Raw genomic sequence first — 26,245 nt, forward strand, 5'->3', positions numbered from 1 at the left:
TATAAATATTCGCTCCATGTCAACTGCAAGCTACCAACATAATCTCATTCAGGGAGAAATGTTCTGAAACTTCACCAGCTGATATGTGCTGGTTCCAGCAACCACTACACATAGTTCATCATCCAGAAGTGACTAGCCTCACAGAATGCTGGAAGGCCTTTTAAAGGCACAGCTGAAGCACCAACATGGAGGCAACACTTTGATAGGAGTAGGTGTCATTATTCAGGATGCAATTTATGTATTAAATCAATTAACTCAGAAACTTTTATATTGTGCTTCATTCCCAGTAACTCTTGCCAGGTGACAAATGGTTATAGCTGTAACCAGGCACTTTGGACTACTTGTGCCCAGGTACAAGCACAAGAGAAGGTGAGTCACCGTGATGGCCAAGGTTATTGATACTGAACAGCAGGAGGTATTTGAGCTGTTTTCACACAGTTGGGGTGGGGAGAAATTTGTGTGGAATCCAGGTAATACTCTAAGGGGCTCTCTTGCTACCCCTTTATAACAGCTGTGGCCAGAAAATGCCGACCCCCAAGAGTAAAGGATTGATTCCGTCTACCAGTTAAGCCACGATGATCTGCCAAGTTGTTGGTGATGGGAAGTCAGAATGGATAGTGGAGGAGGGAGAGGCTAAGGACCAGATGAGGTCCTGAGATCAGCTGAAGCTACAGAGGCTGCATTTCAGTCCATAACCTGCCTCTGCTGAATTTCCCTTCAGAAAGAAAACCCCACAGAACCATGGAACAGATGCTTCCTGAACCTGTGTGGAAAAGTTGCTCTGTGTTGCAAAAGGGGTGGAGCATAGCAACCTCGAGAATCTGTCTCTCATATCTTCACCTACAGGGATGGAAATTGATCTACAGTCCTTAACCCTAAAACCTCTAAAATCCATCATCACATTTACACCAAGGCCATGTTTTACATAGGTTACTCCCAGTCAATTACAGAATATGGTAGTGATAAGATAGGCACATTCCTATGAGACTCCTATAACAGGCAATGCTGGCTTGAGGACTCCTTGGCGGCCTTGGCAACCTCTCTTAGAAGTGCATTTCAGCCTCAGATGCTGCCTCCAATCATCTTTCCTTTGATCTCTACTCTACCTGGGGTCAGATTTGTATCACAGTCTGACATCTCTCCCAGCTTCCTCTCATCCCTTCATGTTTGTCCTCACAAGCAATTCCCTTTAATAATACTAATGTGTATGTAATTCCCTCATGGCATAGGCTTCTTGAAGGATCTAGACTAGCCCAGGCTCATTGGTATCATAGGTACTAAGATGCAAATTGTATGTATATTATCTACATTCATATTTAACACATATTTGCAAAATAGAAATCATATACACATTTTACAGGTGAAATAGGTGACATTCCAGAAGGTTAACTATTGCCCACGTTCACATAAGTAACAAGTGACAAGGGAAAGATTCACATTTAAGTCTCTCTGGCATGCAGATATGCGGTCTTTCTATCCTGGTGCTGAGTCACACTATTGAAATGAGAAATAATTGCCTCCCAAGAAAATAATTTGGGACAGGTATGGATATTACCTCATGGAATCAGATTTCTTGCACCATAAGAAAAAAATTAATACCCAGAATTAAAATGAGCTATTTTGGAAGATAGTGCATTCTTTATAACAGGAGGTGTGAAAGTGTAGGCTGAATAAGTGAGTGCCAGGAAATTTATAGGGAACCTTTGAGCATTAGCTGTGTGTTTTGATGAATTAGGTTCTATATAGAGTGTGAGTGCCTGTGTTGCTTGGTATTTACTCAAAATTTCACAGATGAGTCCTTTAGTTACTATGAGATATGAAGCTTCCCCCAAAGTGACTAGAGTTTAATAATATATTCCTGGAAATTATCTCAAATGCCATAGAAATAGTTCCAGATAGACCAATTTTCTTCCTAGGATTTTTTTTTCTGTCTCCAATAGCTATTAAAAATGTACTGAGAAAAAAAAAGAAAAAAAAATGTACTGAGTATGTCTTTTTCTTTGTATATCAATCTTAGATCAATAGAATTCCAGAGATTAAAGAGATCTTGGAAATCTGTTCAAGTCCATTCCCTTTATAATCATTGAAACTGACTGAGAGTTATAGAATCAAAGATGATTCTATTCTTTCAATTTCAGATTTGTGTTTTAGTTGTTTTTAAACAACAAGGTATAGGAATTTTAGACTGCAGTATTGATATTTCTTTATGTCTCATTTTTTCCAAAGGGGTAAGAATTTCCACGAGGATACCTACCAGTCCCTAAACTAATTACTTGCATCCAAGGACAGCATTATCCTTAGAAGACCAAGAGAAAGGCAAACTCAGCACAAAGTGAGTTCACATCCTTCTGGAGTCAAAGTTTTTGCTGCCTTAAAAGTAAGATTTAGGCTGACAGAAATGGTACTAGAAACCTGAATGCCTAAAAAAAATTTTAAAAACAGATTACTTAAAACATTTTGAGTTTTTAAAACATTTTGTAATTTATGTGCTTAGTATACACTATGTATTCATACATTTCTGAATAAATACAAGAGAAAGACATTGTCACTAAATATAAAAATGCAATACAATGACATCTCTTCTTATTTTGTTTTTTATTTTAAGTTCTGAAAAATGTTGAGATTTAAAATGTTTGCTGTAAATAAAGAAGCTTCTACTGACTACAGGATGTTATCTTAGCTTCCCAAGCTTGAATCAGAGTTCATGGTCTGATATGTACCTAAAATCATCTTAATCATTTTAGTTTATTTTTATTATGTGTTGTTATGGCTTTTCTCTGTGATAACAGAGGCAATCCTAAACCAAAAAAAACCTACCGCAGCATTCTATCCCCCTGACACAGTGGAAGGTCTCCTCTGAGAGATTTAGATTATTCTGCATGTCTTGGTAATGTAACATTTTCATGGTGGCAAAGCCTTTTTAGAATCAGTATCTGGAATGTAGAGATGATGGGATACATCGTTCAAAACTGCCAAATCAGTACTTCTATTTTGATTTCTGAGAATCTTTTTTCAAAAGAAAGGTTCAGTGATCATGATTTTCAAATACAGTAGATCTGTCATGTTTCTTAGATACAAATTTTGATGGAAATTGAGGCATACCAAACTTAATGCCATATCTAGAAACTAAATGCCACTAATGCTAGTAAACTTGCTGAGAAAATGCAAAGCATGTATTGGACCTTCTATTAAAGGCAGACATTTTAGAAAGATCTTTAACTGTAAAACATTTTTCTGTAAACCTCATTTAGATTCTTGGAAAACCCAGCCAATGCCAAAATATTAGTTTTTATTTTTATTATGTCCTAAAAATATTAGCACTTCCTTGTATTTTTCTAAATAGTTTGAAATAAAGTTATCTGAAAAAAGTATCAAGGCTCTCAAATGGCTGAAATCAGGAAAAATATCTGTTCCGAATCCTTCACACCTCTTTGTTTCTATGTCCTTTTCCATATAACTTTATATTGTCCATTCACAATGAGCAGTGTGAGTGGACTGATCCTCTGATTATGGGATTGGACAATGGAATGTTGCAGGCTGGGCTTATTCTCACCCTTCAGCCATGGGGAAAATGAGCTCATATCTAGGCTAGCCTGCTGGTCTCTGAAAGAAGATGAGGGCCGTGTGGAGCAGAGCCAAGGTTTACCAGTATAGATCAGTCAATCCCCAGGAGCATGAGTAAGCACAGTCCAGATCAGTAGAAACACTTACGAGCATTCACCTAGCATTACGTTCTACTTTGATCTATCATTTTATTTGTGACAGATACAGCTATATCAGGCATAATTTCCTATAATGTGAGTAATAATCCTACACATATTATATACATAGTTGGGAAAGACTAATAATTCCTACTGATGGAATCAGAATTCAAAATATCTCAAGTGAGAAGGAGTTATAACACTAGGCAAATAAGGGGTAAATGTTTTCCTTGAGTGAAGGGAGCAGGCTTGCTGGCATTACAGAATAAAATACTTTCACAAAAACTAAAGGGAAAAATGGCATTGAAATGAGCCTTGAGAGAAGTTAGAAGCCAAACCATACATCTCAAGTTAGCATTTGGCATTTATCTGGAGAGTAACAAGTAGCAAATAGGTCTCATCTTTGTCTAGGCTAGATTAATACATAATAATCATTATATATTGAATTGAATATTTTACATTCAATTAGAAGGTTGATCTAGGCTCACTGGTTGGAAATGAAAGGGAGGATGTAAACATTGATTCAATTGGAAACAGTGTAGTGGTTAGGTATTAAAATTTTGGAGAACCAGATTGAAATTTCTGGTATAACTTTTATTATTTTTGTGGCATTAAGAAAATCATTTAATCTCTTAAGTTTCAGGTTATTAACAGCCAGACAGAAATAATATCTCTCTGATGGGTTGTTAAATGTGTGACAAGAGTTCAATACTTTGGCCATAGTCCTGCCCCTAAAATCATAAGGTTGAAGACAATAGATACTACGTTCTCTCAAATTGAGAGAAACAGAGGTCAGTATCCCTTTACTAGGTCAAGCGAACAGGCCAAAAGAAAACTAATTGTAGCAATTTAGATGACTAAAAGAAAGGGAGACTCACTGCCTTGCAGTATGCTTGTTGAGAGACGGGAATCCATCAGTCTAATTTACTATTGCTATCCGAAAAGAATGCTGTGAAATATTTCTTGGGAAAGCCACAGGGTGACCCTGGCTTCTCATCTGGGGAAATCTGAAGAAGACAGGGTGGCTGGGGCAGCCTGCAATAATATCTAAAAGAGGGAAAACTGGTAGAACATCAAACAAGGATGTGCTTTCCTCAGGTGAAGCAGACATGTGTAAGGTACCATTAGAGACTGTGAAGTGGGGAGCAGGCGGCAAGCGCAAGGAACTCTGGGACATCTCAGTTGGAGTACATCCTCCTCTTTAAGGACCTTGCAGAGAGGAAAGCAAGAATCTGACAATTCTTCCTTACCAATCTTGCTACTTAGGGTCAGGTTGGCCCTGCAGTTGTGGAAAACACTTTGAAATGGATATAAGATTGACTCTGATTTAGATTGGACTTGGATTTTTATATCTGAAAGTGAGTCAATTACTGGCATGGTACTGTTGATTCACCAAAATGCAGCCGGAGAGCTAAAGCACCTGTCTAATAATCCCTGAAGGCATAGGAGCAGGAGATTTTACAGAGCATGGATGAAAGAAATAATTGGAGAAAAAAATAAATCTTTTAAATCAGCATGGTATTTAGTTAAGACTGTTCATTATACTGGTTTTTATATAAAGAAGTAATGAGCTATTAGTTGGTAAATCATTTAAAACAAAGTATGGCATATAATAAGGGCTCAATAAAAGATAGCTTTTATAATTATTTATAATTATTTGAAGAATTATTTTATAACTATTTGAAGATAGCTTTTATAATTATCAAATTTCAATGCAATCCAAAATAGAAAGGGCTATATCGAATAGTAACAATGGAAAATTAAAAAGTCAAACACCAAAGGCCATGTAGTCAGGCATCATTCTGAACTTGAATAGAAGATTCTTGCATGGTTTCTTTAATTCCAGGATTCTATTATTCTAAGCCTGAATTATTTCTCCATGTGGGAAAAAAAATCTGTTTTTATCCCAAATTAAATAGACAATGTTACTCTTCCTACTTTTTTTAATGTAAATAAACAGATTATTTCTTTTTATCCTCTAAGAGCATCCACTATTAAAGCAATGTCATTCACCCTTTTGGTTTGGAGTTTTAGCTCCCTTTATCAAGTGCATGTCATAAAAACTTGTCTGTCAGTATTCATTCTTTGATGGCTCTTTCTTCATTTTTGAAAATGATACTGACATAAAATGAGTGACACAGCACTACAGTATTGCTAGGACTGTCTAGCAAGATTTTATATAACAGTAACTTGCTTTCCTTTGTACTAACTTATTTTGAGCTTCTGCATAAAGGATTTTAATAACAACAAAACTGATCAGAGGTTAAGCAAAGAGTATTTCACTTTTTTAAGCAACTGTCATTTTCAGAAATATATATTATACACACACACACACACACACACGCACACACACACACACACACACACACACACACACACACACACACATAGTCTCCCGACTCAGAGAACTGTTTCAATTCAAACTTTAGGGGGAGTAGTTCCATACTTACATCTTGGTTGGTCATCTCCCAGTAGGGTCTCTCTCCATAAGACACAACCTCCCACATCACGATCCCATAGCTCCAGACATCACTGGCAGAGGTAAACTTTCGGAAAGCTATAGCTTCTGGGGCAGTCCATCTGATTGGAATTTTGCCTCCCTACAATTGAAAAAGAAGAAAAAAATTCCCACATACTTCAAATGTATCTAGGGATACTGCTTCCTCACTGAAAAGATCTAGAAAGAGATGTAGCATTTTTAAGTGAATCTGTTTGACAGCATACAGTCTCTTTTCACATATCTCAGCCCATAAGCACTTGTAGGCTGACTACTAATTGGCTGGCTGGAAGCTTTCTAGTTTAAATTCTGTTTGACTACTGGAACACATACAGGACCCACATCTCAATTACAGTATCAGGATGGCAGCTTTAAGTGGGGAAAGCAGGCAGTCAGGCAAATCAATAAGGTAACTTTCATGACTTTTTAACAGAAAGTAAAGGACTCAAATTCCCCAGGTTCTTTTTTCCTTTAATATAGGACTGTAAATAGAAAGTCTTGATTGCTGAATGTAATCATGAGAAGTTTAAATGTTAATAAGACAAGCATGAAAATCAGATATGTTAAAAACTTAGTTAGACTTTCTCCTGACACCTGCAATTTCTTTTAGACTTGATTTCTCTTATTTTCCATTGTCATATTTTTGTGTGTGTTTGGTCAAACTGTTTTTTGGGGTTTTTTTTTAACCAAAAAGGTAAGTATCTAAATGAGATTCAACCAAATTAAAAATTATTAAAATTAGATTACGGGGGAAGACTTACAACATTATCAAGTTTGGGGTTTTTACATGATAAAAACAATGATTTGGTAAGTTTTCTCCTAGTTTACAAGATAACACTTTTATATCCCACCCCTTTCAGGGTAAACTTTTTTCTCCTCATTTTTAAAAGAAGAAAAATCAATGCAACAAACATTTCATCTATAAGCAAATATATTTTAAAAGAGAGAAAGAGAGAAGTGAGTGTTTTGAATATTTTCCTGTAAAAAGACTAATATATGCCTTCCTGTTTTGCAGGAAGAAAAGAAAATTAATTCACATACTAGAAAAAATAGGACAAACTTTCTTTATGAACCAAAGTTTCAGGATATATGAAGAAATAACAATTTCATGTAATGCTTAAAATTGTTCTGAGTTGATGTTAATTTGAATTATTGAAACTAAGTTTGAATTATTTGCTCCTTAGAAATATGGTAGCAGCACATCGAGAAGACTTTCCTGAAACATAACTTTTGTTAATTAATTATTCATAGGCAAGATCACATTATTAGGCCTGACTATGTGGCACTGGGATCATCTATAATTATTACAATTCCTCTTGAAATTGTAATTTGTCGATTACTTTAAACTTCAGCCTAGAAATTTTCTCCTGGTCCTCTGACCATCATATTGGACATCAATACTATCTGAAGTTCCCTTATTGGCTCATCTCTCAATATATGGATTTTCCACAAAGTGCTGCCACACCCCATTTCCCAGGAGTAAGTCTTGAGGGTCTCAGGATCTCTGGCTCCTCTCCCCCTCCCTCTCCACCAGCATGACACATTCACACAGACCTTGACAAATTTACTTTATGCATTTAACTGAGACACCAACCAGTCATGCTGGGAATGGGTTTTTCTATAACCTCAATCTTGTTTAGGCCAAGTTTATTAAATGTAACTCTAATCCCAGGAGAATTCCTAATTGAGGTTTCATTTAACTCAAATAATGACAATAATAATTAGGTCTAGAAGGAAAGGCGTATTCCACCAATTAATTTATTGATTTATTAAGCTGATAATTTGAAGGCTTTGTTTGCTTAGATAAGTCACTCATGATCTTCAGCATAGTATAATCCTTAACTATCCATAAGTCACAATGCAACAATGAAAAAAAAACAGCCTTATAATCTATAGTTTATTGTTAGACTATGAGTAGAAGTAATTTTAAAACGTTGAATTAAATAAGAAAATGTGTAACATCTATCATAAGAATAAGAGATGACAAAAGTATTCTGTATTGAAAAAAAGTTAGCCACATTGTATGGTGAAAAAGATATAATGATAAATTCCTGTCTTCATAAGAAGTTTAAACATTGAGGATATCTTGATGCCCTTCAGAAGATTTAGAATTAAACAAATGTAGTTTATTAAAAGGGATTAAAATTCAAGAAGTGCAATACATAGACTGTCCAGAAAGTTCTGTTGCATCAATTCCCACAGTTTTCCACAGAAAAAACTGTCAATTATACAACAGCAATTCAGGAAGCAATTACTTTGCTGGAAAAGGGTGTTGATTTATGCTAATTATGACAATGTGAATTAGTGACCAATTTTCCATATATGTGAGCTTAACAATTTACATAGTATAAAAGAAATTAGGCATTAAAATACCGCCAGTAATGTTAATATATGTATATATAATATATTTATTGCTTTTAATGCAGGAGATTCTCTCTTTAACTTTTTCTTTTACGTTTAATACTCTATATGATTTTATGAGTTGTATCCACTATGAACTCAAACTTTTTATTTTCAGTATCTGCAAGGAAAAAATGAACTACTAAGACTCATAAAGTGAATACTTGGCTTATCTGAATTTAATATTTGAATTTTCTGATATCTAACAAGGAGAGTTATCTGGATTTTTTTAATCCACCTTCCCCTTTTTCTCTCTCTTTTTTCCTATATTGGAGGAATTTCTTTTTTCTTTTTTTTTCTATTTCCTTTAAAATCTTTAAATATTAAAAGTCTCTAGTCTAGTATTTCAGAAATTCATTCTGTTAGCTCTTACCTTAGTGGTGTAGGCTGCTTCAGGATCATCTTCCAGTACCCTGGAAAGCCCAAAGTCAGACACTTTGCACACAAGGTTACTATTTATTAAGATGTTTCTGGCAGCAAGGTCTCTATGCACGTAGCCCATGTCAGAAAGGTACTTCATTCCTGCAGCGATGCCTCTCAGCATACCAACCAGCTGGATCACAGTGAACTGCCCGTCATTTTTCTGTAAAGATTATATAGAAATATTAGTCCTACAACCCCAATCACTAAGGGAAAATATGAAAGGATCTTCCTTCAATCCCCAAATTAATATATACTACTACCAAATTCATATGCAATTTCTATCTGAAGGAGAATGGGAAAAGTTAAGCAATAGATAGTTAACTTGATAATGCGTAACAGTCCTCTGCTCGGTCAAAGCAGATAAAGGCTTTGAAAGCCCTTGACCAAAATCTCACTTATAGTTACTCTTTTCTGCATTGTAATCCTTTATTCTCAGTCATCAGAGGAGTGTTTTCATCACTTCAACCTAGTGCCTGCCTTGGGTTAACACTGCACATTTTTGAAGTGACTTAAAAGAAGCTGGCTGGTTAGGCATATTGGGGTAAGGAAGAAGTGGCCAGAGGAAGTAAGGGAGAATCTGCAACAGCAGATGGGGGAGGGAGGGACTGAACAATGACCAGGAGAATGTTAGCATTTCTTGGAAGCTTGCTGTCTTTGTCAAGGGCACTGGACTTGGTGCAGACACACAGAATAAGGCTCAACTGATGCTTAATTTGAAATAAAGGAATGATGTGACCTTAAGAAACTGAAGAACTTAAATATATGTATTAGAAATTTGGCAGCAGAATCTGGTAGATGCTGGAGATTGAAAGGGAAGTTTGCCTTGTCAGTGGACCCCTGTCATATTCAATGCACAGGCCCTTCTTAATAATCGTCATTAATGCCACTATCCCATTACTTTTAATAATAGCAATAGTTGCTATATTGAAAGTGAAAAGCTGCCAGACTACAGGTTTAATCAGGCCTGCAAACATGTTACATTGTCTAGCACATGCTATTTATTAATAAAATGAATTGCCAATGTTTAAAATTTGAAGACTTGCATATTTAGAAATACAATCTTTTCCTAAAATCCAGAAGATCTGACAACATTGGCTATTGTCTGTTATCACATAATGACTCTGCTGGTACAAGTAGTGACTGGCCCTCAGATGAGTTATGAGTCTATTTGACTCTTTCATTAATATAGATGATTTTCATGGACTTTTTAGACATTTTCCTTATTCTGCCTGATATACTTTGAGAGAGTTAAGTACTTTTATTTGTTCTTTTAAAAAAATTTTTGTTGAAGTATAGTTGATTTACAATGTTGTTTTAGTTTTTGCTGTATGGCAAAGTGAATCAGTTACACATATACATATATTGACTTTTTATAGATTCTTTTCCCATATAGACCATTACAGAGTATTGAGTAAAGTTCCCTGTGCTATACAGTAGGTCCTTATTAGTTATCTATTTTATACATAGTAGTGTAGTGTGTATATGTCAATCACAATCTCCCAACTTATCTCCCCTCCCCCCATTTCCTCCCCTGGTAACCGTAAGTTTGTTTTCTACATCTGTGACTCTATTTCTGTTTTGTGAATAAGTTCAATTGTACCATTTTTTTAGATTCCACATATAAGCGATATCACATATTTGTCTTTCTCTGTATGACTTACTTCAGAGAGAGTTAAGTACCTATAAAAGCTTCTCTTTTTCTCCTTTCCTTCCTTTCTTTCCTCCTTCCTTCCTTCCCTCTTTTATTTTTTTTTGGGGGGGCACATTAACATACACTTAAATAAAACCGTAGAGACACATAATTTGGATTTGTATACATTTTCTGAAGTGGATAATTTTCAAACCAAAGTTAATTTTTGTAGTATAATTATCCTGACTCCAGATATTTCTATTTAAAATTTAGCTTTAAAGTGGCTGGATTTCAACTTCAACATCATGGTCAATATATGAATAACACTTTGAATAGTTACATTTGTCTCATATCTTACCTTTAAAAATGTATCTAAAGAGCCATTTTCCATATACTCTGTCACTATCATCACTGGTTTACCTGAAAAGAACACAGTGGTATAAACTGTTGCTTTTAGATTTTGTACGCTTATCTAGGAAAAGTTTACTTGGAAGTTTTTATTGTTGTCCAAATTATATACATCTGTTAAAAAAATAGTCCTTTTTGAGTAGCAAGTAAATTTATGACATGATGATATCTTAGTATATACTAAATTGGGTCAGTGAGAAGAAAGTATCACAAGAATGATAAAGATTGACATTTAAGATTCAAAAACCCATAATTTTCAATACCAAAATCAATTTATGTAGAAAATGAGTTTAAGGATGAATTTTATTTTAATAGAGGTAATGATATAAAGTGCCAAATAATAATATCCAGCAAAGCACTGAAAACATATTCATCTTCCTCACAGTTCTAAATAAAAACTCCTGTCCAGTCTAACTACCCTGTTTATGATCCCTGGAATATATGTTGTATTTTCCAAACTTTATTTCTATGTTCTTATAATTCATTTACTTATGGCTACCTCCCTTTTCCCTCTCTGCCACATACTTATGATCTTTATCAACCCCAATTTTTTCATTCTTCAAAACCCTGTTCTGATTCCTCTTGCTGTCTGGAAACTTCTCTTGTAATCATCATACTGATGGATGAGGTCCTCCTCTTTTCATGTCTGATATAAAACTGTAGCTAGATAGACTCTGGAGCTATACTGCTTGGCTTTGTATCCCAGATCAATCACTTATTATCAAGTGATCTTGGGCAAATCAATTCTTATCTCTGTATCTCATTTTTCTCATCTGTAAAACGGAGATATTAATGGCACCTGCCTCATAGAGTTACTGTGAGTATCCACCAAGTCATATTGTTACCCAGGTCACTTAAAATAGTGCTTGTCACTTAGAATTTGCTATGTATTATTATTTTATAAACTTTATCAACTTTGTATCTGTGGGGTTTCATTGCTAGATATAAGTCGACTAAGAGAATAGATCATATTTTATCCCTCATAAAATTATGGCAGTTAGTGTGTAATATGTCTGTGATACAAGATGAAAAATATAAGATCAAAAATCTTTGAGGGCTTCCCTGGTGGCGCTGTGGTTGAGAGTCCACCTGCCGATGCAGGGGACACAGGTTCTTCCCCCGGGCCGGGAAGATCCCACATGCCGCGGAGCGGCTGGGCCCTGGAGCCATGGCCGCTGAGCCTGCACGTCCGGAGCCTGTGCTCCGCAACGGGAGAGGCCACAACAGTGAAGGGCCCGTGTACCGCAAAAAAACAAAACAAAACAAAACAAAACAAAAAACCTTTGCTATATGAAAAAATATCTAAAACATGGTTGTTAGTTTTATCACTCCACGCTAACCTCACTATTTTAAAACATGCCCCTTTACTCTTTGATAAAAGTATACTACATACAATTTTAGTGTTAATTTAAACTATTTTTAGGTAAGTAAAAAAAGACCTTATGATAGTAAAATTCTATCTTGTATATCTATTAATTAACTTTTTATATTATAAAGGGAAACAGGGCCTATTCAATTATGAAATGCACTGTAATTAACTTAATGGCATTCTCCAGAAGGGTATCTGTATTTTACTTGAGGAGTGATTCATTCAGGTCATAGAGTTAGAACTTTTATATTTATTCATACAACATTAGTCTGAAATGTAAATAGAGATATAGAAAGTTAGACAATTGCATGAAAAAGAAATAACTAGAAAGAAAAAGGAGTTTTCATTCCAAAATCACTTAAAACTCACTATTTAGTATAATAAGGTAGGTCAGTCTAATTTCTCACTCAGACAATTATCTTCTTTTAAAATACTTTAGAAGCATTATTCTTTGAATGAAATGTGACAAGTAATGCTACAAAGGCAGATGCATTTCTCCTTTGTAAAAGTTATTTAAAAAGGTTGTCTAAAAAATTCATTTGTCATATATTTGTACTATGCCTACGTTAGGTAAAACATCCCATGTGTAGAGAATATACATTGGAGATGTCATTTGATTTGAATTTGGAAGATTGAAAGGGTCACTGGTGTAATAAATGGTGACAGATATTTCAGGAAGAAGAGGCAGCATGGGCCAAGGTATCTTGTCATGAAAGAGTTCATCAAGTTCAAACATGGCTAGAGGGCTGAATTTTGCTTTGTAATTCAGGAAGTGACAGGAGATGAGTTGGGGAATGTTGATTTTTAAAACTGACTGGAAATACAATACCTTAGTTAGAAAAAAAAGAATGACTCGTTGTATTTGTAAATGGCCAAGACAACATAACAGAAAAAAGGATTATAACTGCATTTTCTCCTTACTATGGCTGTAATCTAAGTTCATGAATTGAGATATGCTTCCAATTTAACTTCATTTTAATGATGCCACACCCATTTTAATGGTCCTCAGACAAACTCTAAATAGACAAAATTTTGCTTTAGGCCCTTTTGGTCCCATTCTTACATCCTAGAGCCTATTTCTGGCTTTTATTAATGTTGAAGCCCCTTTTCCTTCAAAAGTCCAGAATTAATATGCTTCCCCAAGGGTGACAGCCAAAATATTTGATAACTGCTTTGGCACAGGGACCTACATGTCTGAAGTTCAACCAACCGTAATGCTGGAATATCAGAACGTCCTGGTGTACCAGACATCACCTCTTCATCTGCCTGATTTCAGGAATTCAGAAGTACCCAGAGATGAAGCTGAGTAGGCATATAAAAGGGTAACCCTGGCTTCAGCTTTTTATCAAATAGCATGGGAGTATTTCAATAAATTTACAGCTAATAGAGCCAAAAAATATGTATTTGCTGAACACCAGCCCTGATCAAATTAGGAAAAGGGCTACATTTTCTAGAATCAGCCTGTGTTTCTAGGAATATGTCCTGTGTAGATCTGACTCTCACTTACAGAAATCCATTGAGGGAGTTGTCATAGTTTAATTGGAATTGGAAGAACTGAATTCCAGCAGATATCCAGAGAATATAGTCTTAGCTTTCCCTCATTGGTACCTCTCAGTTCCTACCACATGAGCAGATGCCTTGTCCCTCAAAGTGAAGGCCTAATCAATGTCTACAATTATCTACTCTACCCCAAGCCTTTTATTATTACAGCACTTCTCCTATATTACTACATCAAAACCTTCAGTTTCCTTCTATTCTCTTTTTCTAGAGAACAGAAAACTTTTTCTCAGTTTCTTTCTCTTCTCTCTGTCTATCCTCTAATTTTTTAGACCCTCTTCTTACAGCTATGGGTTAGTGTTAAATATTTACTACTCCTCACCCAAGGTCTCCTGAGCAGGAGTTGGACAAAATCCCTATGTAAAAATACCTCTTTCTTGGGTAAATTTGTTCCTTAAATTCAACCCAGATTCACTGAGCTTAGACGAAAGAATTCATACTCTAAAGAGAATGACTGATCAGAAACTTTATTGATATTGAATAATATATATTTGGAAAGAAAAAGTAATTGCTTTTTAGGGAGATCTGCACCTGGTATTCCTCCTGTAAGATTTTTTTTTAGTATTCATCACTTAGCTTTAAAAGTCAGATTCATTATTTATGATAGTGTAGGTTTTGAAAAATATGATAGGGACCTAAAACACCTCTTTTATTTCAGAAAATGGGGGAAAAGCAATTAAAATGCATGTTTGCAAACAAGCATGATCTTCTTTTGTTGACAAGAATAAGACAATTCAGGACTCATTTGATTATTTCTCATGCTTAAGCCATTTTAATGATAATTATATTTAGTTTGGCATATGTTTTGTCTCAGTTCCTGCTAGCCTGCAAAAATGACATAGCATTAATTAATGTGGCTTTACTCTAACCATTGTAAATTCAATAAAATGGTATAAATCATTTTCCATTATCCAGCTTGAAGTACAGACGAAGAGTAAATCTGCCAATAATTTTGAAAGCATATTATCAAAAATCAATATAAAAAGAGCTCATAAAGCATGTCAAAACATGATTTTAATCACAGAGTAGAGTTTTTACATTACTTCATAATATTTACTGAGGGCCCAGTGCAGGCAGAGTCTAAGTAGTAATAGAAACACATTATTTGTGGAATTCACCAACCTCATATTTCATCATTTGGTATTGATAATCATAAAAGAACTACAGGTTATTGATATACTGAGTGCCCACTTACAAGGCATGATGTTATTTTTAATTGTAATCAAAATTCTATAACAGTGATATTACAAAAGACTCTTTTCAGAGAAAGAAAAGTGAGGCTTAAAATGATTCAATATATTACCTGAGTTGATTAGTGCAAGTCGTATAAGAAACAAAGTTGGGAATCAAATTCATGTCCACCTGACTATAAAAGTTGTTTTCCTTCCCTCCATACTATGATGCCTATAATTTCCAAATATTTATTTTAAATTTAACTTTAAAATCTCACAAATATTTAGTCTTTTGTGATAATATAAGTTTGATAATCATGACTATGCCATACCAAACTATTCATGCATTAATGGCAGATCTGGTAGGGTTTCAGTTGCTTTCAACAAATAATATGTTTTTATGTATGATCATTATTTATATATGCTCCAAGCGTTTGAAGTGTTCGATAGTGAAGTGGATAGGTCTTGGATTCCACTTATATGAAGTATCTAAAGTAGTCAAACCCATAGAAACAGAAAGTAGAATGGTGGCTGCCAGTGGCAGGGGGAGGGGGAAAGAAGGAATTACTGTTCAATAGGTATTAAGTTTTAGTTATGCAAGACAAAAAGTTTCTAGAGATCAGCCACACAACATTGTGCTTACAATTAAAAAAACTGTATCTACACCTAAAAATTTAATAGGGTAGATACCATGATATGTGGGTTTTTCTTACCACAGTAAAACAAAACTGCATTTGCTTCCTTAGTAAGTGATTTTTTTGGTGCTAATGTCCAACAAAATCCAAGAGAGAAGAGAACACGCCACTTCTGGTAAAGCAGTCTTTTTTCACAAGCTCTCTCAAAGTTAGGTGAGACAAACTTTGGGGAGTGTTGATTTAGTCCTTGCTTTTCAGAGCATGGCCTATGACAAGTGGCATAGCTATCACCTGAGAGCTTGCTGGAAATGCAAAATCTCAGTGCCCAATCCAATCTATTAAAACAGATTCTGCATTTTAGCAATATCCTCAGAGGCACGTTGTATTTTGAGAAACACTGAACTAGGCTACATCACAAGAGTTGCAACTAAATCTGGGCTTATTATTTTATTTGCATTGGTACTACCTGCTTTTCTGAAACCACGAGTGCATCAAAAAACACGTGGTACCACTTAAGGGTATAAGGGAGCATTTGATTTAGAAACATCACAATTCACTGGAAAACAACTGTCACTGGTTTCTCTTACAAACATTTTACAAGATTTGTAAATAATTAAAAGTAAGCCTGTGCTTATACTTATATATCTATAGTTTTATTTCACTACGCCATTCTATTTGGGTTGTATTCCATTTAGTACATTAACACTTGTAGCTGTTTGAAATTACTTTTATTTTTACTCCAAGGGAAGCTTGGAATAAGAAATATCATGATTCAATTATTAATGGTTAATGGTCACCCAGAAAATGGGACCCTGTGCTTGTAGTAGGAATAGATAATGCTTATCAAGCGGGGGAATGTGAAGGGAGGATGAAGTATGGGGCAATCAGAACTTAGAAAGGTACTCAGATATTTTAATTCCATTATGACCCTTATTTATTGGTTAACACTTTAGGGAAAACTACTTTTAAAATTATGTAATTTTAATTTTAGGAAAGACTATAAAATCAAAAGCCTCTATACCTTACCTGAAATGGAAACACCAAATGTTTCTATTAAATAGAAATTCCAAATTTTCCATAATATCCTCTTTTATTTCAGATTGTTTATATTGATATAAACTTTCTCATTAGCTGCTCATTTCTCAAATTAAAAATAAATTAGAATTGCTTTGACATTAGCAAAGGTGGATAATTACTTGTGGAGTCAGCAGTGATCGACTTTGCAGAGGAGCTAAGCAATCTAAGAATTAACAATGTGACAGCTTTGTTTTATTAGTAATGAAAATGACTTTAAAAACACAAGGTTTAATTTACTAATAATCAATCTTTGAGCCAGTAAATCTCTGTTTCTATAGATATATATCTTTCAGGTGAGTAGAATTTAGATTTTATCAGAAAAAGCCCTTGTAAATATCTAATAAATATCTTATGTTTATTTATTATACCTTTCTCTATGCCCTCATAATGAAAAACTAGTATCAAATTAATGAGCTGGCTTCCATTTCTACTGCCGTGTTAAATTTGTTTATTTCCATCATGGTTTATCACTGATAATGGCTCATAGAATTGTTTCCTTTTGTGAAAGGGAAGATATAAAATTCAAGCTTATTCATACTGCAAACATTTTCATTTATACTTCTCAGAATCCAATCTTATACACAACATCTGCAATTGGGTGCTTATAAGCCTCTCAAAAGTAACGTGTCCAAAACGGAACTACTGATTACCAACCACAATCTTGCTCCTCCTGGAATTTTCCCCATAACTGACAATTCCTTTCTTCAAGGTACTCAGGACAAATAATTTATAATTATCATTGACTTCTCTTTTTCTCATATTCCACATCTAATCCACAAGAAGACTTACTGTGATTGCCTTCAAAATATCTATAGAATTCAGCTACTACTCACCATCTTGTTAGATTACTACCCTGATCTAACCCATAATGAGGTGTGAATAATGACAGTAGTCTCCTCCCTGTCTCCCCATTTCAACACTGGCTTCTACCATCTTTATTCAACACAGCATCCTGACTGATCCTGTTAATGTAGAAATAAGATTCTATCACATCTTGGCTCCAAGGCTCAGAATAAGAGGCACTCTTTGCAGGGACCAAAGTGTTCATATACTGTCTATTCTCCTATTAAATCTTCAAGTTAAGCTCTTACCAGACTCCTCTCATTCATTCCACTGAAGCAACGCTGGCCTTGTTTTTTCTTGAACATTCTATGCAAGTTCCATTCGAGTCTTGCAGGTTCTTCTTTCTACAATGCACTGCCTGCCCCCAGATATCTGTAAGGCTCACACCTTCACTTATTCAAGCCTTATCAGAGAGGTCTTTCTCTAAATAAAATAGAAACCACCAACCCTCAATAGAAACAATCCATAATCTCCTAACTTAGCTTTACTTTTTTCATTTAATATATTATAAATGTATTTGTTCAATTAGTTTTTCTCCCCTACCCAAAGGTAAGCTCCATAAAGGCAGGAAATCAGTCTGTTTAATCTCTGCTGTATCCCACTGATAAATAGGAATAGACATGTATTAGGTGATCAATTAATACCTTTTGAATAAATAAATGTTTCTTGTCAAGTGTATACCAAATAATAAAAATGAGGTTAGTAATGTACACTGTAAGAGCTTGGGTTTTGGAGTCATGCAGAACTGCTTTTAAATCTGGTATTATCCTATGCTAGTTTTATGATATTGGATAAGGTATTTAACCTCCTTAAGGTTAATTTTTCCTATCTGTAAAATGAGAACAAATACTAGTGTCTACAGGATAGCATTATTGTGCAGATTAAAGAAGATAATATATAAAGAACATTAACTTAGCACATACTTAAAGTAATATTAATTATTAGTAGTAGTTATAACTTATATTTATATGTAAGATCCTGTGAAAAGATCCTCATGCAATTTTCTTCATATGCATTTTAATTATTTTTCCTAAAACACCCATAGTTTTATAGAACAAAGTTGCTTAAATTAAAATATAAATTGTATATCACTCTAACTCATTTTAACTGTTTAGATAACTGTAATTTAGTCATTGATTCATTTACTATCATTCATGTCTTTTAAAAAAGTTTTGAAATTCCCTAATGTGTCCGGCCCTGTGACAGATACTAGGGGTGCTGTAAACATATATCAATTTCAAGAAGTTCATGGTGTAGTAAGGACAGAACATGTTGAGAGATAACTATGATACAATGGACAATATGACAAAGTGCAGAGAAATGCAGCTAGAGTTTGTAAGATTGTCTCTGGCTGAGAATTCATTCATTCAACAAATACATGAAATGCTACACATGCTGAGCACAGATCTAGGAACACACAGGTGAGCAAAATAAAACAAATGTAGAACTGGGATGCTTTCCTTTATTCAGCTATTCAACATTATTGAGTGGCCTACTCTATGCCAGGCAGACACTGAGGATGGAAGGAAAAATGAAGAGAAATGACACTGATCTTATGGAGAAGGTCACATTTGAATTAAACTTGAAGGTCAAGTAGAACTGAGGAAAGTGGAGAGGACATGCTAGGGCAGAATGAAGTATCTCCAAGGGCAGAACAAGAACTAGGTAGAGTTTTCTGGAAAGGAAATAGTGTAATATGGAGATATGGCCAAATTATATCAAGTTCAGTATCAAAGTATATGTATTTTGCTTGATTTGTTTGCTCCTGGTGATGAAGCAAGAGAGGAAATTGATTTAGTAAAATGTATGGAATGGACTAATATCCATTGGAAAATACCAAAATGGAAAGACTAGTCTGAAGATTGTTGGAATAGCCCTGGGTCATATATAATAAGGGCCTGTAAAATAAAATGGACTTTTACAGGATAGAATGAAATACTATATTTGAAAGATAATTACAAATTTATATAAGTCAGAATTATCTGACAATTTAAATAATCAATTGCCATTGAATGTGTTATTTCCTCAGACATGGAAAGAAAAACAGGGAGACATTTCTTTAATTTTTCTCTAATATTTTGTTTAAATTTATTAATTTTACAGGAGAACTAAGTTTATTTGTATATTATCCTAGATTAAGAAATATAAGTATGAATATTTAAATAGAAATATACATATTTCAATAGAAATATTATATAACTATAAATATTTCAATAGATATATTTATATAACTACATTGTATAAACTATATTACATAATTATATTATATAAATATTTATATAACTATAAATATTTCAATAGAAATATTCCTTTGGTCAATTTTTATAATATTTCCATGGGTGGAAAAAATAAATCTTAAAGAACTAAGGCTGTGCTGCAATGGGAAAATTATTTTTCCACTTCTAAATTTTATTCCTGAATCTATTTGAATTGTAAAAGCTGGCTCTATGTATGTTACATTAAAGCATCATGCATTGTGAATGAGTCAATTAAGCCAGGACCTGTGGGTTTCTTACGTCATTTGTCATAAGTCTCTCTAGAATATATATTTATTTATGATGTCTCCTGTTTAACCACAAATCACAGAAGGAATTTGAATGAGGCTCCATATTTCTGTCACGAAAGGCAGTGATAGAGGAAGGAGGAAGGTTCGTGATGGCACCACCCAGAGGAGTGCTACTTCAGACTCCCCACCTCAGCTTCAATCAAAACAATCACAAGATTTAGTTGCACTTATGTCTCATTATCTGTGTGCTGCAGGTTGAGAATAACTGCTGAATAAATTAGCATCAGATCAGATAACATGAAATTAAGGACACAAATAAAGTGAGTTGCAACATGGTAAATTAAAAACAAGTTGAAGACTTCCTAAGTTGAACATCAAGAGCTACATTTATTAAGGGGAAATACAGTTTCAATTCAAACAGAAAAAAAAATAAGACAAAGAAGTATTTTAAATATTTACATTTTGCTTTACCTGTATGTGTAACTTCACCGCAGCAACATCAAACAGAATATTTGATTAGAAGATTGGAAATTTAAAGTCCGTATTTTCAACCACAGCCCTGTTTTTTAGACTAGACTTTACAGAATTTAAATATGATCATTTGCTGATAATGGCATTTGCTTCTTAAAATAAAGGTCTCAAGTGCATATAAAATGGTCTATGACAAATTTAGTTGTTTTACTATGAGAAGTTTAGTTGTCTTATATTGCTCAGTCAGGACCCATTCACATAAAACAAATTCTGTAATAAATTAGAGATCTATAAAAGTAGGTGACTACTGGCTCTAATAATTTTGGGATCTTGTCTCCTAATATCTGATATTATTTGATGAATTCACCTAAACAGATTAAACTAAATACTACTATAACTACCTGCAATTTTGTTCACACACACACAAATATATCTTAATTTAATCTGCATAAAATTTTTATAAGGCAGGTATGATTTTTTTCTTTTTTGTGACATTGAGGCTCAGAGTGCTTAACTAAAGTGACCATAGATTGGTTTTAGGTTTAAGTGTAATGGGTTTACATAAATATTTATGACATAATCTGTTTCTTTAAGGAGCAGACTTTTTTTTTCTTCATGGAGCAGACTTTTTTAGCTAGGGAGCTAAAAATATATGCAGAGGAGATAAAATTAAATGAAAATTTGAATAAGAGTTTTGGACAAAGGAGGGAACATTACTGACAGTTGCAAAAATCCTTATACAGGTACAGTGTTCGAAAGAAGGAGCGATTATTTCAGGGCTAAGTGATGAGGAATTATTTCATGGAGATGATAGAATTTGAATAAGATTTTGAAGGGATTGAAAAGGTAGTTAAGTTTCAGAGGAAGAGGCAATGTAGGCAGGGCAACATATCAATTAAAATGGATTAGGAATGAAATGGATATAGAGGAGTTCAGAGCACAGGAAGAGAAATAAATGGGAAAGTAATAACCATGTGTTTATTAATTACCTACTCTGTGTCATGCCCATTTAAACTTTACCTGTATTAATTCATGTCACCTTCACAACATCACTGAGGCATTCTTACCCCATGTCATTAGCGAGGAAACTAAGGTTCTGAATGTATAACCAACTTGTGCAAAGTCACATAGTAGTTTATGGCAGAAGCAAAATGAAAATTGGTGGCTAGAGCCATAGCCCATGTTCTTGACCATTATGCAGTACTGTTTTCCATGATCATAATAGTGATCTGACACTCTTCTACACATTACAGCTTAACTCATTACAGGATGGATTGGCTGTCTACATATAGGCATTAGTTTTACATATACCCTGGGTAAGAGGAACTCATGGTCCTAGTTTATTTGAGGAAGTGAAACTTAGCAGTCATATTATGGATGAAAAGAAGACATGAAATATATCAAATATTTTGCATCCTATTATTACTATGACTACCATTAAGAAGTATGTTTTATATTAGATAATACCTTTCCAGCATAGGAAATAATTTTACTCAATCACTGTTATAATTCTTGTTCCCATAGTATCTAGTCCAGCACATGCTATCACTAATGTCCTTTCAAAGTCCTTCCCCTCAGATAGAGTATAGTCCCGTTCAAATTCTGATTTCATTTTATTGTACCTGTGACCATGTCCCTCACATCATATTCTCACTTAAAATATTCCTCCCCATTCATCATAGGGCATGATTTTGTAAAATATTTTAATTTATTTTATTCCTTCAAAAAAATATATATTTTCTTTGTCTCTCACCTGCGTTGTGTCCCTACCTCTTACCTATTTTTAGGCATGTACTCAACTGGGGGAAAGAAACACATCTAAGTTTTTTTTTTTTGTTTTTTTTTTCCTTAATAGATCTTTATTGGAGTATAATTGCTTCACAGTACTGTGTTGGTTTCTGTTGTACAACAAAGTGAATCAGCCATATACATACATATGGGCAGAGGATCTAAATAGACATTTCACCAAAGAAGACATACAGATGGCTAAGAGGTACATGAAAAGTAACACATCCAAGTTTGAAGAAACCCACATGGCTGCAGGTAATTTTATTCCTATGCTACATTCCGCTATGGGCATTCTTACTGGAGATGTGTATCTCTTTGAGACATGGAGAAAAACAATCTCCCAGCAATACAGGCTGATTCAAAAGTTCTGCCAATCATCAACATGATAATTTTAGCTAAGGTATTTTTCTTCTGTGTTCTCATCTGTGACCTACTGTGAATGAATCATGATTTGGGAATTAACTGGTTATAAACCAGTAATTTTTTTGGTTGTTGTTTCTTTTGTTCCTCTTTATTGGGAAAAAGTTTTTATTGTTGTTGTTTTTGTTTTGTTTTCCATATTTAAAAGCTAAATGGCATAAATGGATATCCAATAAATTTAAATTACTTCATCGGTTGAGAACATTTATTGAACATACATTGCTGCTATGCACATTTGGCAATATATAACTTAAAACTTGATTAACAGCAAATGGAAGTTGAACCAGTGCTTGAAAAAAGTCTAAAGCGTGTTCCTTGCCAAATGTTTCAGACGATTTTACAAAGTGGTATGAAGTGTATGAGGTATAAAGGAAGGAAAAAGATACATAGGAATGGCAAAGAAAAAATGGATTAAAAGAAAATAAAGGCCTCAGTTATGTGTCACATAAATACTTTATTGAGTGACTGAAGAATTATTTGAAATCCTTATATTGGGAAGCTCAACACATAACCACATTTACAAGACACTAACAAGAATCTGAGAGATGTGAAATTCCAGACATATCTGAGTAAAAACAGGATTTCCTTTAACAAAATAATTAGTCTCAAGGAACTTTCCCAGTCTTCTGAGGCAATTGCTTTCCTTAGAACTATTAAAATATCTCAATGAAAAAAATCAATAAAAGAAATACATCTGGCTATAAAAAAAACCACTTAAAAGGTGGTGGGCATCTATGGTTACAGTAATCCTATTAAATGCTAAACATCAATGCCTCAATCAAAACTTTGAAGTTAATATTTCATTAGGATAAAAAGTGAAAGAGCCAAGAGGAAAAAAAATTGATACTTTTACTGCTCCTTTTATCTGGATACATTTTCTCTGGTGCTGAATTCATAGTAAGTGAGTTAACACAAATATTTCAAATAATAAATAGAAATTCGGGTTCACTGAAGATCAGCTTTGACAAGAATCTACTAAAATATAGGACAAATACTATTAATATTAGGGAAATTGTTAATCACATTATGGCCAGTTTTCTCTTTAGCCTGAAATTAATAATAATCTAATAGAAGAAATTCAGATATTTATGATCACACACAAATGCATAATTTGCCATTGTACTTACTTTTGGTCACAACACCTTCTAAGTGAATGATGTTAGGATGGTCAAACTGCCCCATGATACTTGCTTCACCCAGGAAATCTCTGCGTTGCTTTTCAGTATAGCCTACTTTAAGGGTTTTAATTGCCACAGGTAATTCTCTTTTTCCTGGAAGTTTCAAACGTCCGCTACAAACTTCACCAAATTCACCTTGTGATAAAGATATAGAAAACACAGAAACTCATTACAAATCCCTACTCTAACAGTAGTCTAAAGTTCTCTTAGAATAGTAAGCTTTAGATAAAACAGAGTTGAAAGGGAGTCAAACTTCCTTATCTATGTTAAATTAATGGTGCATTGGGAAAAATCATTTACAGGTGATCGTAAGACACATTGGGGGCTATTAGTTTCATCATTCTCACCTACAGAAACCTTAATGGAAACATTAGAAAGAAATTAAAAGCAACTGACTGAAAATCACTTCCTTCTTCCTTGCTTTCTACTCTAGCAGTGGCACTAATGAGAAAAGAAAAGGGCCATAGCAGGACAAAAAGGAAACAGTCTTAAGGAAGAGATGATTCATAAGTAGAATAATTGGGTGCTTGAATTTTGTAAATACTTTTGGGTATTAAAAATTATATATATTATATATGAAATATAATAAACAGTAGATGGTGCAAAACACTATGTTTGAATATACATTTTTGCTCGTTTGTTTTTTTTCATAAACCAAACATTTGTTGGTTTAAGTATGAGCTAGGCAGAAGGTAATATTAAAATATGGTCAATTATATACCACCTTGAAAGCAAGTCAATTACAAAGGATTAAAAACATTCTGAGTTAGATCAGGACATTGATATATTACATGTTATAATATAAACACAAGTTAAAAGTCCGAGTTAAACACACCGTCTTACCGGCTCCAATAACTCTTTCAATGGTGATGCATGAAGCTTCTATCTCCTTGGCGAATTCATGGACAGCTTGATTGGGATCCTCATAGGTGTGTGGATCAATATAAGTTCTTACTCCTGGCAGTTTAACTGTAAAAATAAATGGGCATTACAATCGAAGTGCTTGTGATGGATGAGTGAAATTATAAACGTTATTAATGTACAACTATGGCTTAAATCCCCAATTCCTAGAAGTGACAGAGCTGCAAGGACAGACCCTCTCCTGAATTATAGGAGTCATTTGTACAGCTCTCAGTTTTATAATTTTAGAAATCTGGATTGTTGGCACGCACAAGAAGAAGTGCATATGTGATGACGTATTTGAATAAGGACATCTTTCAACACTAATGTTCAGGAGTCAGTCTCTGAGGCAAACTAAGACACTTTTGTTTACTAAACTGGACAATGAAATACTACTGGTTTAGTTGTTGGTTTGTTTTCTTATGCTTTCCTTAAAATCTCATCACGGATGATTAGTTTAGGTTTTACAAAAATAATTTAAAATAACTTTTCTGGTGCTTTGGTCCTATAAGACTGACAAAGAAGTCAAGAAGAAAAGAGAAATTCACTCTACTGTTGCTGCAGGGCATTATGCAAGTCTCTTATGCTCTATGAGCCTCAGTTTCATCACATTTTAAAGGCTACCAATATTACCCTCACAGTATTTTTTGATGATAAATAACATTAAATAAGATAGTACTGTGAAAATGGACTCAAAAATGCTTTGCAGCATGAATTATGGCTTTCATGATTTTGACTTTCATGGTCATGGCAGACTGACAAAAACAAAAAACCTTCTTTTTGTCATTTACTTGGCAAATCAACTCGCACTGTACTGTTTATTAAAAAATGAACATATTAAAATAATAATAAAATTAGAACCCATTTAGGCAGATTTGTTTTTAAATTTTTTATTATTGGAAAATTTTAGTTACTCAAAGGTAGAAAGAATTGTTTAATGCGTCTCCATGTACCCAGTTTAAAACTGTTATCAATTCATTAGATAGACATTTAGTTAATGATTTTGAAGGAAGGGATTTTGTAAATTTCTTAGACTTAATTTGTCCCATCCTCTTTTTCTTTAGAAGTTTATAATCAGTATGAACAATAATATCAGAAAATCATATTTCCTATAGTAGTTCTCACTACGTTAATCACATCTGAGAAAAAAAGGCAAAAGTCTTAGGAACTTTTCATTCTGGGTTATTTGGTAAAAGGATTATAAAATAAACATCTTGATTTTATAAAGAGCAGAACCTCAAACTATCTGCTACTCATGCTTGTGATTAAT

At 34.0% G+C, this 26,245-nt stretch overlaps 1 protein-coding gene across 1 annotated transcript in view; it reads right to left on the reverse strand.

The window, feature by feature from the left end:
• Positions 1 to 26,245, reverse strand: part of EPHA5 (EPH receptor A5) — a 306,828-nt gene that overhangs the window by 18,034 nt on the left and 262,549 nt on the right. The window contains exons 11-15 of the mRNA XM_060298694.1: positions 24,919 to 25,044; positions 24,025 to 24,210; positions 11,010 to 11,071; positions 8,972 to 9,181; positions 6,152 to 6,301 (exon numbers count right to left, since the gene is read on the reverse strand). Of these exons, the coding sequence (XP_060154677.1) occupies positions 6,152 to 6,301; positions 8,972 to 9,181; positions 11,010 to 11,071; positions 24,025 to 24,210; positions 24,919 to 25,044 (734 nt within the window). The remainder of the gene's footprint in view (positions 1 to 6,151; positions 6,302 to 8,971; positions 9,182 to 11,009; positions 11,072 to 24,024; positions 24,211 to 24,918; positions 25,045 to 26,245) is intronic.

Source organism: Globicephala melas, chromosome 5 (assembly GCF_963455315.2).
Source record: "Globicephala melas chromosome 5, mGloMel1.2, whole genome shotgun sequence".
Taxonomy (NCBI): Eukaryota; Metazoa; Chordata; class Mammalia; order Artiodactyla; family Delphinidae; genus Globicephala; species Globicephala melas.